At 39.2% G+C, this 16,570-nt stretch overlaps 1 protein-coding gene across 1 annotated transcript in view; it reads left to right on the plus strand.

The window, feature by feature from the left end:
* CFAP58 (cilia and flagella associated protein 58) overlaps nucleotides 1-16,570 on the plus strand; it is a 105,114-nt gene that overhangs the window by 9,385 nt on the left and 79,159 nt on the right. Inside the window, exons 4-8 of the mRNA XM_047072378.1 lie at nucleotides 1,759-1,915; nucleotides 2,766-2,960; nucleotides 5,058-5,195; nucleotides 7,653-7,812; nucleotides 11,962-12,044. Of these exons, the coding sequence (XP_046928334.1) occupies nucleotides 1,759-1,915; nucleotides 2,766-2,960; nucleotides 5,058-5,195; nucleotides 7,653-7,812; nucleotides 11,962-12,044 (733 nt within the window). The remainder of the gene's footprint in view (nucleotides 1-1,758; nucleotides 1,916-2,765; nucleotides 2,961-5,057; nucleotides 5,196-7,652; nucleotides 7,813-11,961; nucleotides 12,045-16,570) is intronic.

Consider the following 16,570-nt stretch of genomic DNA (forward strand, 5'->3'; position numbering starts at 1 on the left):
CTCTATTTCAACCTCCTCCCTACCCCTAGCCTCAGTGAGAGTCACTGTGTTCTCTGTTTCTGTAGAACCCAACATGTATCTCAAGTATGGCATTGATCACATTGTATTGAAATTATTTGTTGAAATACTTCACTATCCGTTAGGCTACAAACTCTTGAAGGAAGACACTTTTACCTTCCCTCTAGGTGTCTAGCACTGTGCAAGGCATGCAAAACCTTGCATTAGTTTATGAGTCAGGAATGATCACACACTTCCTTAGGCATTTTTTTTTAAGTTGGCTCCATACCCAGTGTGGAGCCCAATGCAGGGCTTGAACTCATGACCTTGAGATCAAGACCTGAGCTGAAATCAAGAGTGGGACACTCAACTGACCAAGCCACCGGGGTGCCCCTTCCTTAGGCATTTTTCACCAACTCTAACTGCTGCCTAGGTTTCTTATGTTTTCTAGATGCATTTATCCAATGTTGAGAGATAGTTCTAGGTGCCAGGGTTGGAGGAAGGAACAGGATAAACAAAAAGAAGACGTGATATCTGTCATAATGGACTCTATTTTCTCATTAAAGGAGTCAAGCATCATCAGAGCAACTACTGAAGAGCAATGTGAGGGAACTGATCAGTTAGGAGTTTTAATGAGAGTTGGAGCACAGTGAGGAGGAGAACTGAAGAAACTATCTAGCCCTAACAATGTGCTTAGGTGTAGCTGTCTTCAGAGTAACCTCAGAATTTGAAGTTTTGTTTCTGGAGAAGAAGTTGAATGCAGTTCTGAAAGTTCCTTATTAAATACTTATGTTCTACCAAAGTTGTTGGTAAATAAACATTGTCAGAGGTGCTTCCAATGGTCATTTGATGACTTAGTAGTGAGTACCTCAAGTTCTCTATTTTCTCAACTCTCATGTGGCTGCCTTGTTCTAGACCTTCATTCTGCTGCACAGGTCAGATCAGACACAGTCTTTCTATTTCAAGAACACTAATTCTGCAGAAAGTCATGCCAAATCATAAATAATGTTTTTTTTTTAATGTGGAAGTAACTGGTTAACAATTCAAATCAACAAATATCATCCCATACTCTCCAAAAGCTGGCAACATGAATGATTTCCAAATTTTGTTCTTGGGAACATTTTATCAGAGTTGCATCCCTTTGGTGGAAACTAATCTCTATGGGTGAATGATTAGAAAACTGGTGATGTGTATTATTTGCTTATTTTTATGCTTTATTTTAGACTTTATAGTTGTGATCATAGCCCTCCCCTGGGTATATTAAACAAATAATTTCTTAAATTAACATTTTCTTTAGGATTAATTACAAGAGTTGACAGTAGCTGTATAGTCTTATTGTAACAAATTCAAATAATACAGAGGTGTGGCAACTAAGGAGTAAGAATTACCCCTCTAACTCTTCCAACCCTATATTCTACTTTTCAGAGATAACCAGTTACCAATTACCAGTTTGGATCTATTTTCTTGGACTTCTATAAAAATGTCTATAAAACACATACACCTATATGCAGACACTGTAATTATTTAAACATTAGAAAAGGGATCATGTTATATATATTATTATTGGAATGTCTTTTTCAGTTAACAACTCACAAGCAGCTACCATGCCCATGTCAGGGCATAAAGGTCCTTCTCTTTCACACTTGAATGGTGTTAGTCCTTGACCTAAAGTCTTTCCCATGAAAATGTGCTCAGAGGGTGATAGGAAGGGCTCCTGAGAAGATGGCCTTTTAGTCTGACTCCTGTGTTCTTCTTTTTTAGTATCCGAGATTTACTGAAGTTCAAAGAAGAAGTGATAAAGGAGCGAGACCAGCTCTTGTCAGAAGTGGTGAAATTACGAGAGTCCTTAGCTCAGACTACTGAACAGCAGCAGGAAACGGAGCGATGCAGAGAAGAGGCAGAGCAAACCATCAGTCAGGTCTGCTTTGTCGTGGAGGGCAAGATGAAAGAACATTACCTTCTAGAAGTCCTTCCCATATTGTTCCTCTCTCAGATTTACCCCCTGGTGCCCAAATGAAGCATCCACAGGTCTGCTTATTTGTCTGGTTTGTTCTTACAAGAACAGTTTTACTTGTTCATTTCTTCTCAACATTCTGTGTCTGAGAAGTCACTAAGACAGGGCACTGCTTACAATTTTGGCTTAAGAATGTGTCCCTGGCAAAGGCGAGAATGCTCTGCATCTGGAGATGGTGCAAGTAGTTCCCTTGGCCCTTCTCCTTTGTAAGGACCTCTTTTGAACACTTTTTATAATAACCCAGGAGTCAAATAGATGATACACACATGCAACCCCTAGGAGATTACTTTGAGCATGAGATAACAGATTTTTCATAGATTTTTGACCATCATGATAAAGCTATAATGCTTTATGTAATAACATCCAGGACTCATGTGAAACATAATTTAATGTTTAGGGTAACTGGCGACATTTTATTTAGATCCTATTGATAGAGAATTGGGTGAATTCTTTCAATGTTTAACTCTCTAGAATTCTGGGTTTCCTTATTTAATTGGATCTTATACCATTCTTTGTGGATTTGTTCCCACCGTTAGGGTGGATGTCTGGTGTTAAGGCTCTGGAAAACAACACAGAACATTCTCGAAAAGTTTGAACGTTGGGGTTCAAAGATGACTGTCCTGCAGGGGAAAGGCTACCACGAGGTGACTGCCCCGAAACTAGAAGAGTTGAGATGAGGAGCAGCTCAGCTGGTTGAGATCTGTCCTGGGGAGGGCTTCATCCCTTTCCTCCCCTATCCTTTCTGTGCCCCTAGTTCCGGCAAGAGATACAGCAACGTCAGAATGAAGCATCACGGGAGTCTCGGAAGAAGGAAAAACTGGAGAAAGAGCTCAGGCAGATTCAGACAGACATGGACACCAGGCAGACAGAAATTAGGGCCCTGCAGCAGTATGTGCAGAAGAGCAAGGAGGAGCTTCAGAAGCTGGAGCAGCAGCTGAAGGAACAGAAGGTGCGCTGGGTGTGGGCTGCGCCTCGGTCCTCGCAAAAACAAGAAGGGGACCTTTGGAACACTTTGAGTTTTCTCTGGAAAGGAGCAGACTCTCTGCACTAGAGATGTTGGTAACACAGCACTGGGCACTGCATTGCTCTTTGAAGAGCTCGTATGGGTATCTATGACCTTTTTTCCCCCAGCTCCAACAGGTTAATTTCTTTTTAACATTCTGTTGATGTGTAATATACACATAGAAAAGTGTGTAAGTCAACAGTGTACAGCTTGATGAATTTTCTCCACATGAACATATCTTGGTCACCTGCACCAGGCCCAAGGAACAGTATGCCAGATGTCCCTTTGTGCCCCCTCCCAGTCACTCTCTCCCTTAAAGGTCACTTCTATTCTGAAACCTAAGCAGAGTTTAGTTTTGTCTGTTTTTGCACTTTACAGAAATGCACTCATACAGTCATACAATGCTCTTTTGTACTAACTTGCTCAATATTTTGTCTGTTTGTGAGATTCATTTGTGTTGCCACATGGTTATAGAATGGCACTATCCAGTATGGTAGCCACTGGCCATGCATTGCTATTTAAATTTAAGTTATTTTAAATAAAATGAAACAAAATAAAATAAAACCTCAAGTGCTCAGTTGAATTAGTACCATTTCAAGTGCTTAATAGCCACAGGGCTAGTAGATAACCTATTGGACAGAACAGATAGACAACATTCACATCATTGCAGAAAGTTCTGTTGGACAGAGCTCAATAGAACATTCACCATCATAGTGTTCCTTGTGTGACCATAACATGGTTTATTTTTAAGCGGCTTATTTTTAAGTTTCAAGTTTAGGAACCCATATTCAGTCTATCTGCATTTTAAATATGGTGCTATTTTTAATATTTTCCCTATAACAGCAGTTGAAGGTAACTCAAATAGTAATAATTGTGTTCTGTCTTTTCTCATTTCTTAAAGAGGCAATTCATATAATTGAGAAAAGTCGTTTCTTGAAAATAGTTTCTCTTAGGAAGTTTTCAAAGAATTGCCAAGACATACAGCATTTTTCCACTTAAAAAATAGATATTAAAACACATTTCTTTGTCAATTGCCTTATTAATATTGTATAAAGGCAGAAATCAGATGGGTAATACACATTGTGCAAGTATCCACAAGAAAAACGAGACTTCTTTGAGCATGAAATTTGAGAGGTTTTTGAACATCACAATTGAATTACAGTGCTTTGTTTAGCAATATCCAGGACTCACGTAAAACACAATTTCATTTTTAGCATAGCTGGCTGTATTTTGTTTGGTCCCTATTGATGGGAAATTGGATGAAGTCTTTCCATGTTTAACTTTTTCTTGCATCAAGTTATATTTTGGGATAACTGTCTAAACTATCTTCTCTCTCTTTTCCCTTCAGCGCATTTTCTCCCCCTCCATCCTCTCACTAGTCTGCCAATACAAATGATGACTCCCCGCCCTGCCAAAAAATATAATCCTGTTTTTATAAAACTGTGTCTGCTGAGGATAGGCAAGGTAGGGAAGAGGAAACCCCACTGACACTGAAGTCAGGCAGATAGAAATCATTCCTCTGCCGTTCCACGGTTTTGACTTGAGTTGGATTTAAGGGGAACTGTCTCTGTGCTGGTGTTAGTGAATGGTTCTGTCCAAGAAAATGTTGTAGGCATGTTAATGCAGGATTTGCTTCTGAAGATGTGGCTTCCCAGCCCCACAACTGATAAAACCCGTTTGAATCTCTAGCTCATTTGCAATGATTATAGCAATTGTTGCATATGTGAAGCTTGCCAAACGGCAAACAGGCATTAAAATATTTATCCACCACCTGTGAACAAGACTTCCCAAGGCTCTCAGAAAAAAAAAAAATTATGCGCTCTGTGTTATTCATTAGAAGGCGTCATTTTCCTCAGCCATTTAACATTCATCATATTTGAGTGCATTAATGCTTTCACCGGGGATAAAGAACAATTTCTACAAAGACAAAAAAAAAGTGTGGTTGCTGTGATCATCCCAGGAGGTTTGCAGGGCCTCCTGTGTGGATATGCAGATATTGTAATCAGATTAAAAGCATTAACCAGCTCATTATGCATCTTTCAGATATTGAACGAAAGAGCTGCAAAGGAACTGGAGCAGTTTCAGATGCGAAATTCTAAACTTCAGCAAGAGAATGAACAACACAGTTTGGTTTGTGAGCAGCTATCCCAGGAAAACCAGCAGAAGGCATTGGAGCTCAAAGTAAACACCAAGTGACTGATTTGTTGCCTAGCACTCCCTCCCTTATTCCCTATTTTATTAAAATTTTTTAATGTTTTTCGAATTTTTGAGAGAGAGAGAGAGAGAGAAAGAGAGAGAGAAAGAAACAGATTGCAAGCGGGGGAGGAACAGAGAGAGGGAGACACAGAATCTGAAGCAGGCTCCAGGCTCGGAGCTGTCAGCACAGAGCCTGATGCAGGGCTTGAACTCAAGGATCTTGAGATCATGACCTGAGCTGAAGTCAGACACTTAACCAACTGAGCCACCCAGGCCCCCTCACTCATTCCCTATTAATACAGATTTGCTGTAGTGGTTGGAGCTGTTGGTTGGATAACCTGTATTAGCCTTGATATGTCAGAGGCAGGCTCAAGCCTACAGTGATTGCTTTCTGCTTGGAAGTAGATAGTTTGATGACTTCCATTCTCATAAAACCACAAACCTGAATATTGATCATATGATTATGCAAGTATTTTTGAGAGCAAGCTCAGATACTCATCTCTGTAACTTAGCCTTGCAAGTAACTAGTTGCCCTGAGCTAGAAACCATTTACATGAGTGAGTAGCAAAGAAGATTATATTTTACTACTTTTATATGGAGAAGGTAGAATGGGAGGGTTGCGGGATGGACTGGTACTATTGAGTATCTACTTCCAGGATTGTAGAACCATGATTTTTTCTTCTATACACTGTAAATTTCAAGACAGGCTTCCCATTCTTCTCCCTGTCCTCAATGAAGAGTGTTTGCAAATTATGTTTGGGTAACAGTTTTATACTTGGGTACATATTGTATACCTGCGTGTTTAACAGAGCGACTTTATGTTTATCACTGATTCTGAAAAAAATCCATAAACCCTTCTCTGGTTATGTTAGGATACTAAGCATAAAATGAGTGACCTATCAAGAATGATACATAGATTTGATCAGTGAGTCATAACAGTTTTTGCTTCTTATGCCCTTTTGAAAATCTGATGAGAACATGGGTGTACGTGTGCCCACACACACACACACACACGCGCGCACACACACACACACACACACACACTTATTTGCACATCTTCTATCTTGTTTTGAATGCAGTCTCAGGTTTCCAAGATTTTTCTGAAGTCTAACCACGGGGTCTGGATTAATAACTACTGAATTACAACATTCTATTGTTCTAATTGGAAAGGGCCCTAGTTCAGCTAATTTCGACCATGTAAATCTGAGGCCGAGGAGTATTTAAAACAGTCCAGAGTGGTTTGACTTGAAACCATTCTTTATGAGAAAGCTGTAAATTGAAGCAGAAATGAAATGGCTTCTTAAAGCAAAATAATATATTAGCCCCTAAGGTAAAATTAAAGTAAAAATACTTATGCCATTAATTCTCTTCTTTGGTAACATGAATGGGGCACCTTGAAAGATGGAAAATTTTTGTTATCAGATCCTGAACCTATGGGATTCTACTTCTAGCAGTAATCTGAGAATGACATGCCCAGCTGAGTGCAGTTTCTTCCTTGTCAAGAGCTGGGGATAACTGCTAATGTTTATTTGCTCTCGTTGCTTTTCCAGTAATTTCTAAGAAGGGCAGATTTAAAAAATGAATTTGAATTTTAAAAAATTAATAAAACTTGAGGTCCATTGGCAAAAATCTGGTGCTTTCTTGTGCTAGAATTATTATTTTGGTGCCTTTTGCCAATATGTAGACTTGACTACTGATGATGCCCTGTCCATGTATCTGTATGTACACCCACTGACTAACATCCTCTGAGGAAGTAGGGCCCTTTCTCTAGTGTGTGTAGTTGTACTCCAGTGGCCATGTGGGTTCAAAAGAGTATCTGAATATGTTAATAGCATGTCAGCAACCTTCTGAGAGAGGGGTGCCTGGGTGGCTCAGTCGGTTAAGCGTCCGACTTTGGCTCAGGTCATGATCTCACAGTTGGTGGGTTCGAGCCCTGCTTTGGGCTCTGTGCTGACAGCTCAGAGCCTGGAGCCTGCTTCGGATTCTGTGTCTCCCCCTCTCTCTGCCCCTCCCCTGCTCACACTCTTTCTCTCTCTCAAAAATAAACATTAAAAAAATTTCAATAACCTTCTGAGAGAGATCACTCTGTGAGTCCATAAAAATTGCTAATCAGATACAGCATTCATATACAAAATTCACACATTTGTGATATGTACAACTCAGCATTCTTACCCTGTTTGATTCAACAATTCAGTGGTACCTTGAGACATCAGGTCTAATCAGTCTTTCCATTATTTTTTAGCTTATATAGCAACATTTTATTCAGAGAATAGTTTTTCAATTTCTCTCAAAACCAAACAATGTGTGTTTTTGTTTAACCCATACAACAACTTTACACTAACATGGGAATAATTTCCTTTTATGGGTTCTGAGTTCACTGTCACCTAGTCACTGGCACTTTATTTACTGAATATCCCTGGTTAATTCTCTCACTAATTACAGGCCAAAGAGGAAGAAGTCCATCAGATGCGGCTTGACATTGGGAAGCTCAATAAAATCAGAGAACAAATCCATAAGAAATTGCATCAGATCGAAGATCAAAAGTCAGAGGTGGAACAGCACAAGGAAACTCTAAAAAATCAGATCTTGGGATTAGAGAGAGGTAATCCAAGAAATATTTTGTGCTTTGTCATATTCCTTTGTAAACATTTTATTGGTGACTGTGATTTGGCAACCCAGGGCTCTATGCGTCCAAACACAAACCATGCCAGATGTAATCAGTAAAACAACTTTCAAACTGGTAAGCAGCCAATATGCAGGGGACATCATTTTGAATACCTTGAACTATCCTACCTTAAAAAATTCTTCAACAGACTATATTGGCGCAATGTAAATCCAGCCAAAAGTATTGCTCAGTATTTGTCGCTGGAATAAATAGCATCTATACTCTTAAGTCTGGGTTCTACATGACTTTATGCTTTAGTTCCTTTTCTCAGAGAAGATAGGGGATAAATTAAAGCAAATGTCCCTCCACTAGCAATATTTGGGACAATGTTGTACCAAGAATCAGTGAGACAAAAATTAGTGGTTCCTAACTTCCTTTAAAAAAATGTTTATTTATTTATTTTGAGAGAGAGGGATAGAGAGTGAGCAGGGGAGAGGCAGAGAAAGAGGGAGACAGAGAATCCCAAGTAGGCTCTGCAGCTGTAAGTGCAGAGCCCTACATGGGGCTTGAACTCATGAACTGTGAGATCATGATCTGAGCTGAAACCAAGAGTCAGACATTTAACTGACTGAGCCACCACGCATCACAATGGCTCCTAACTTCTTTTCTCTGTTATTACTTTACCATGTGATGAACCTTGTTTTTACCAGCTATCACATTGCCCTGTGGAGGAAAAATTTAAGTGCTATGGAAGGTTACATAGCACAGAAAAATCATTAAGGATACAAACTATGGAGTCATGTCTACCTGGGTAAAGATCTCACCTTCATCGTATTTATTGTTAGGGGATGAAATGAGCTGATACATATAAAGCACTTGTGGACAGTACCTAACACAGTAAATGCTTACTAAATGGCATCTATTATCATCTGGGTGTATTACTATTTATATAAGCAGTAAGAGAGAATGCCATCTCATTCTGAAAAAGAATATAATTGAAAATAGGATATGCTAGTCAAATTTGGTGTGGCAGAAACAGCCCTGAACTTGGACACAGAGGATCTGGGTTTGACTTTGACTATACCAGAGTATGTGAGGCAGGAACACCTCGTTGAACTCATATGGGTTGTAGGTCACTGAATGAGATAACATGCATACCAGCATAAAAGCAGACATTGCCCCCCTAAAAGGTAAAATCTAAATCTCTAGGCAAGGTTATTAGAAATACATCTGACCCTTGAACAACATGGGTTTGAACTGCATGGGTCCACTTACCTGTGGATTTTTTTTTTCGGTAAATACAGTACATCACTATGAATGTATTTTCTCTTCCTTATGATATTTTTAGTAACATTTTCTTTTCCGCAGCTTACTGTAGTGTAAAAATGCAGTATATAATACATATAACATGCTAAATATGTGTTAATCGACTGTTTATATTATCAGTAAGGCTTCTGGTCAACAGTAGGCTGTTAGTAGTTAAGTTTTTGGGGAGTCAAAAGTTATACATGGATTTTCATCTTCACAGGGGATCGGCATTCCTAAGTCTGGTGTTGTTCAACAGTGAGCTGTATTTGTTATGTAAGCCTTTGAAAAGTACAGGTATTTTTCCTTCTAAGACATCAGGAAATAATCTTTTATTGAGGTACAGCTAGAGCTTACCTTGAAAATTTCTCCATTCTTTCATTCAATAAACTGAGTGCCTACTATGTGTAGTCACCAAGGTAGGCATTGGCTGCATGGAGGTCCCTGCCCTCGGGATGCTTACAGTCTTGCATGAGTTTACAATCTAATGTTTTCAGTGATAGTTAGGAAGAAAAATAAAACTACTAGATCATATTTTGTAATTGGTTTAGTGACTTTCAAAACACTCCCATATTTAAATTGGTATATTTTTTACTTGCAATAGTTCTAAGTTTTGAAAAAAAAATTATTCATTCTGTGTTGAACCCAATTCTTCATCCTTAAGTCATATTTATAGAAGTCATCATGCTCTCTTTTGGTTATTTTATAGGTATCGTTAACATTATTTTTTCTTGGGGACTTCTTCCTTTTGAATGTCTGATCAAACAGTGGCACTGGACATAAGAGTTAGAAGCATGAGTCCTCCATGGGTTGTGATTTTTCTATCACAAAACCCAAAAAACTGATAAACTGCCAGAACTAATGAGAGTTCACTGGGGTGGCAGGTTATAAAATAAATATATAGGTATCAATAGCTTCCTTTCATACACAGAATCAGTTGGAATATATGATGGAAAAACCCCTTTTCACAATAGCAACTCAAGTAATAAAATATGTATAAATAAAGTTACCCGGATATCTGCAAGACGTGTATATAAAACACACTCCAGAATTCTATTGAGGGGTATAAACGAAGACTTGAAAAATGGAGAGATATACAAAGTTCCTGAATGAGAAAGCTCAATATGATAAAGATATAAATCTGCCTAAATTAATCTGTATATTTGATATTTCCAATAAAAATTTCAGTAAGTTATATTGTTGGGACTTGAAAACTGATTCTAGAGTTCTTCCTGAAGAATAAACAGGTGACAATAGCCATAAAATTCTGGAAAAAGGGGTGATGAGGGAGTATTTGCCTTACTGGGAAAGGTTTTTAATATTATAAAGCTTCAATAGTCATCAAGTAGTGTAGTGAAAATGCCTGATAAACAGATCAAATGGAAGAGGTTGGAAAAAACAAAAAATACCCAAGATTATCATTAAGATAAAGGTGTTTCATACCAGTGTTCTGTAGGGACTATTAAGAAAATGGTAGCAGAACAGTAAGTTACCTTTTGGGAAAAAAAAGTTAACACCAAATGTGGAAACCATAAAGCAAAGATTGAGAGATTTAATGAAAGAGTTCTTACAAATCCATAAAAGGGGTAAACAGTTCATGAGAAAAATGGGCATAGGGCAAGTGTGGGCAAATTTAAAAACAAATACAGGGGGCACCTGGGTGCCTCAGTGGGCTCAGGTCTTGATCTCATGGTTTGTGAGTTGGAGTCCCTCATTAGGCTCTGCGCTGATGGTGTGGAGCCTACTTGGGTTTCTCTCTCTCTCTCTCTCTCTCTCTCTCTCTCTCTCTCTCCTCTCTCTCCCCCATTTCCCCCCTCAAAATAAATAAATAAACTTAAAAAACTCACTGTTAAAAAAAACCCAGAAATACAAGTAAGTGGTCATTAAACATGAAAAAGTAGTTGATTTCACTACTAATCAAGGAAATGTAAATGAAATACAGACATACTGGCTTTGATACTCTATTGGCTTGTTAAAGATCAAAGAGTGATAATATCCAGTGATGGTCTGGGTGTGGATTTAAGCTGCTATTAGTTTTCTGGAGAGAAATTTGGCAGTAGGAGAGAAATATCTTTTTTTTTTTATCACCTTCAATCCAGGACTTCCTCTTCTAGAGTAACAAATGAATGAGAACTTTCACAGAATTATGGCTTATAATTGCAAATAAATAAGTAAAATGGAAGCAATTTAAATGTTAAGGTAGGGGATTGGCTAAATAAATTACGCATTTTCATATAGTGAAATATCACAGAGTCATTAAAATTCTGTTGTAGTTGCACATTTATAATATAGAGAGGCATTTATTTTATGTTAGTTAATTACGAAAGCAAGCTACAAAACAGTATGTGTAGTATAATTCATTTTGGTGTATGTATATGAATGTGTATATATTTATATTTTTATGCACACACATATTTGCATAGGAAAAAGTCTGGAAAGAGACATATGAAAATCCTAAGTAGATTCTGGTTGACTTGAAATTTTTTCCCTTTTGTTATTTGGATGTCTCATTTCTGTCTGTATTCCTAATTATTTGTATAATTAGAAAGATTTAAAAAGAGCAAGGACTCTTGGAGTCAGAGAAACCACGCTCCCAGCCTCAGCCCCTCACCTCTTGGCTGCAGACTGTTGACATGTGGCTTAATTCCTCTAAGCCTCAGTTTCCATCTGAGGACAGGGGACCTCCTTCATGGCGTTATGGTGAAGATCATGTAACCCTCAATAAATAGTAGTTTTATAGCTGCAGATAAATCTATAAAGCAGTTTCTGTGTTACATTGGCTTTGGCAGATTCTTTCTTAGGTTGGCTTCATATTTCTTCTTCTTCTCCTTGGTCATTTAGAGGTGGAGGCTTCAAAGAAACAAGCAGAACTTGATAAGAAAGCAATGGATGAGCTTCTGAGAGAAAGGGACATATTAAATAAGGTGAGTTTGTTTTCTGTAGCACTGGTAAACAAATGTCTTTCCTTAGTGCTATGATATCTGCCTATTAGGGGATAGAAAACTCTGAGGCGAACAAAAGTAGATTAGAAATAAATAATCGTGCTCAGTTTTCTTCCAAGCTGCTGTGCACAGTCCACCATTCACTGGCTGAGAATTGAAACTGCATTATCACCAGGGAACACAAAGGGACTTGGGAATTATCATATAAACGAGGAGCGGATTTCAGAGCGCTGTGTGGATTCTGATTTTATTGCTGGTGTGTTATTTGGCATCCTAAGCAGTTGATCAAAATTTCTGAATTTAATATCTGTAATCTGCAACTTTTGCTAATCCAGAAGATACAAGTGAGCGCGAATAAAATTCTAACTTTGAGGTGTTTGCTGAAAGAACAGCTGGTTGATGACAAAAACCTTCCCTGTACCTTTTCGGGATGTAGGTTTTCGGTTTTGCTTTTAGCCCTTACATCTCCTAGTCTTTGGAGCTCAGTCTGGTCCAAAGCTGAGGAAGTGGTTGGGGGAGGCTTGAGGCCTGGAAAGCCTCCATTCAAGGGGGGGACCCTTACTCCCATCCCTTTCCTCTCCAAACCCTTCCAGAGGATTCCTTCCAGTGATAGTCACTCTTAGGAGATCAACTACTTTCAAGGATTTAGGGTAAATTTCTTGCTCAAGGATTTCCTCCAGGGAGGAAAAATCAAAGGGCCAGTTATAGAGGGGGGAGGCTGCTTGCAGAACAGTCTAGTCTGATGGCTTTTGTCCAAGAGAGCTTCGTCTCATCAAGTAGAAACAGCCTATATTTTTTCATTCCAACTTTTATGATTTCTTTCGGTTTTCCAGAGTTGAACAAATATTGACAAAATAGATCACTCTGTAAGCTTAACTGAGACTAGGGATCTCAGGAAGTAGTAGGAAATTACATATCTTTACACGATGAGCTCTCCTTAGAAAATCATTGTGGTTTTTTTTTTTTGCATAATGCTGGAAACTGTTCCTTTATTCTATAAATTTGCACATGCAAATAATGTTGTTGGATTTAGATTTGTAATTAAAATTTTTTTTAGTTTAGAGAGAGACCACGCACGAATTGGGGAGAGGGGAAAAGGGTGTGGGGAGAGAATCCTAAGCAGGCTCCAGGCCTAGCGCAGAGCCTGATGCAAGGCTCCATCTCACTACCCTGAGATCATGATCTGAACCGAAATCAAGAGTTGGGTGCTCAACTGACTGAGCCACCCAGGTGCCCCCTTTTAATTTATTTTAAACATATACATTTAATTCATTTATATTTTATGTATTCTGGTAAACAACCAGTAGATTTTTCTGCCACAATAGGACATATAGAGCATCATTACTTTTACATTTATTTGTTTAATTTGACTGATGTCGGTCCCTCCTCTAGGGCAGGGTATACTTTCTTTTTTCTTTTCTGGTCGGCACATCCTTAGTGCCTAGCACAGCATCCAGCTCTCCGCAGGTATGCAATCAACCTTTACTGGTAATACATTCTTTCCCCAACGACTTGATATGCCACCTTCACTGAATGAATGAGTGACATGGTTTTGACAGGCAGCAATGTTAATATATTTTGGCTCTTTCAGTGTCATGTTAAAGTGGCTTTGTCTTTTCTGGAGTGAAAGTTTAATTCAATACTTGAAAATAAAGTTGACCTTTTCTATTTTCTGCATCATCACCCAACCAAGGTTTACTGTCTTTATATTCCATGGTTTTCAGACCCCTGGCTGCAAGTCTGTATTGGTAGGAGATTTGGGAAGGGGCCACCAGGTGCCTTGTGGAACCCAAGGATCCAGGTGGAACTGATGGGAACCTGACCTGACATCTTGGGATACACGAAAGCCCTGTCTCACCACCACTGGATTTCCTGCTGAGTTTTTGCTTTCGTTTCTCTCTTTCACAGAAGATTGCCTCCCTGTTTCCCAGTCTGTTTGGGGAAAAAAAAAGGCTATCATCAACAGCTCCCAGTTTACATCCTCTATTGACCTTCAAAAAGCTAAAGGCCCTATTTCAAAAATCCCTGGTCCCTTCAGCTATGGCCAGAGAAGTGAACCCTCTTGCATGAGTGTGGCTGTCAGGGTGACACTGTTGTTGCCTCCATGTTTTCAGGGAACAATCTGGCTTCTCAGGCAGCCAATCCAAGGACTTTCTGCTTTAGCATCAGAAATCACTAGTGCAGCTTAAAAAAAAAAAATACCGGCAGCTGCGTCTCATCCCAGAATCAGAATCTCTGGATCTGAGACACAGGCATCTGCATTTCCTTAAGAAACTGGGTTAGTTATTTTATTGTAGTAAAATACACATAAGACAATATTTACCATTAGTGACATTTAGTACATTCACAGTTTGTGCAACCATCACCACTATCTAGTTCCAGAACATTCTCATCACTCCCAAAGGAACCCCCACACCTGTAAAACAGTTGTTTCCACCACCCCTGGCAACTACTAGTCTACTTTTTTCTTCTATGGATTTGACTATTCTGGATATTTATCTAGCTGGACTCATATTATACATGACTATTTATGTCTGGCGTCTTTCACTCAGAATGATGTTTTCAGGCTGAAACTGTGCTGTAGCATTTAAAAAAATTTTTTTAAACGTTTATTTATTATTAAGAGACAGAGAGAGACAGACCATGAGCATGGGAGGGGCAGAAAGAGGAGGAGTCACAGAGTCCAAAGCAGGCTCCAGGCTCTGAGCTGTCAGCACAGAGCCCGAAGCGGGACTGGAAATCACAAACCGTGAGATCATGACCTGAGCCGAAGTCGGACGCTTAACTGACTGAGCCACCCAGGCACTGCAGGACTTCATTCCTTTTTATGGATGAATAATATTCCACTGTGTGGATATACCATATTTTGATGACCTGTTTATTAGATGATGGACATTTGGGTTGTTTCCACCTTTTGGTTTTTGTGACTAGTGCTGCTGTGAACATTCATGTACAAATTCTTGGTTGGACACCTGTTTTCAGTTCTTTTGGGTGCATACCCAGGAGTGAAATTGTTGGCTCATATGTTAATTCTAGATATTTGCATTTTGAATGAGCTGGTTTTATTTTACTGTGTAGTCAAAGCCCTGTTACGTGATTAGGTTTAAATGTTCTAAGCTCACAAGAACAAGAGTAGAGCTGGGATTGAGGTTATCTTTGGGGTCAGCCAGCCCTGGACTCAAATCCTGGCTCTGCCCCAATCCTGTTGTATGAACCTATAGGCAAGCAGCTTAACTTCTGAGTCTTAGTTTCCTACCCTTAAAATGGGAGCAAGAAAGTACTCATTTCCAACCCTAGAGGAGAAAGCAGGAAAAGACCTTTCTGACCTCAGCCGTAGCAATTTCTTACTTGACACATCCCCAAAGGCAAGGGAATTAAAAGCAAAAATGAACTACTGAGACCTTATGAAGATAAAAAGCTTCTGCACAGCAAAGGAAACAACCAACAAAACTAAAAGGCAACCAACAGAATGGGAAAAGATATTTGCAAATGACATATCGGACAAAGGGCTAGTATCCAAAATCTATAAAGAGCTCACCAAACTCCACACCCGAAAAACAAATAACCCAGTGAAGAAATGGGCAGAAAACATGAATAGACACTTCTCTAAAGAAGACATCTGGATGGCCAACAGGCACATGAAAAGATGCTCAACGTCGCTCCTCATCAGGGAAATACAAATCAAAACCACACTCAGATATCACCTCACGCCAGTCAGAGTGGCCAAAATGAACAAATCAGGAGACTATAGATGCTGGAGAGGATGTGGAGAAACGGGAACCCTCTTGCACTGTTGGTGTGAATGCAAATTGGTGCAGCCGCTCTCGAAAGCAGTGTGGAGGTTCCTCAGAAAACTAAAAGTAGACCTACCCTATGACCCAGCAATAGCACTGCTAGGAATTTACCCAAGGGATACAGGAGTACTGATGCATAGGGGCACTTGTACCCCAATGTTTATAGCAGCACTCTCAACAATAGCCAAATTATGGAAAGAGCCTAAATGTCCATCAACGGATGAATGGATAAAGAAATTGTGGTTTATATACACAATGGAGTACTACGTGGCAATGAGAAAGAATGAAATATGGCCCTTTGCAGCAACGTGGATGGAACTGGAGAGTGTTATGCTAAGTGAAGTAAGCCATACAGAGAAAGACAGATACCATATGTTTTCACTCTTATGTGGATCCTGAGAAACTTAACAGAAACCCATGGGGGAGGGGAAAAAAAAAAGAGGTTAGAGTGGGAGAGAGCCAAAGCATAAGAGACTCTTAAAAACTGAGAACAAACTGAGGGTTGATGGGGGGTGGGAGGGAGGGGAGGGTGGGTGATGGGTATTGAGGAGGGCACCTTTTGGGATGAGCACTGGGTGTTGTATGGAAACCAATTTGACAATAAATTTCATATATTGGAAAAAAAAAAGAAAAAGAAAATCTCCCTTAAAAAATTATTTTTGCATACGCTGTCATATACATATACATTTTATGATGATACCACATTATATTTGT

The sequence above is a fragment of the Lynx rufus genome, unplaced genomic scaffold (genome assembly GCF_022079265.1).
Source record: "Lynx rufus isolate CCGP_SWC_20201006 ecotype Redwood Valley unplaced genomic scaffold, mLynRuf1.p SCAF_11, whole genome shotgun sequence".
NCBI lineage: Eukaryota > Metazoa > Chordata > Mammalia > Carnivora > Felidae > Lynx > Lynx rufus.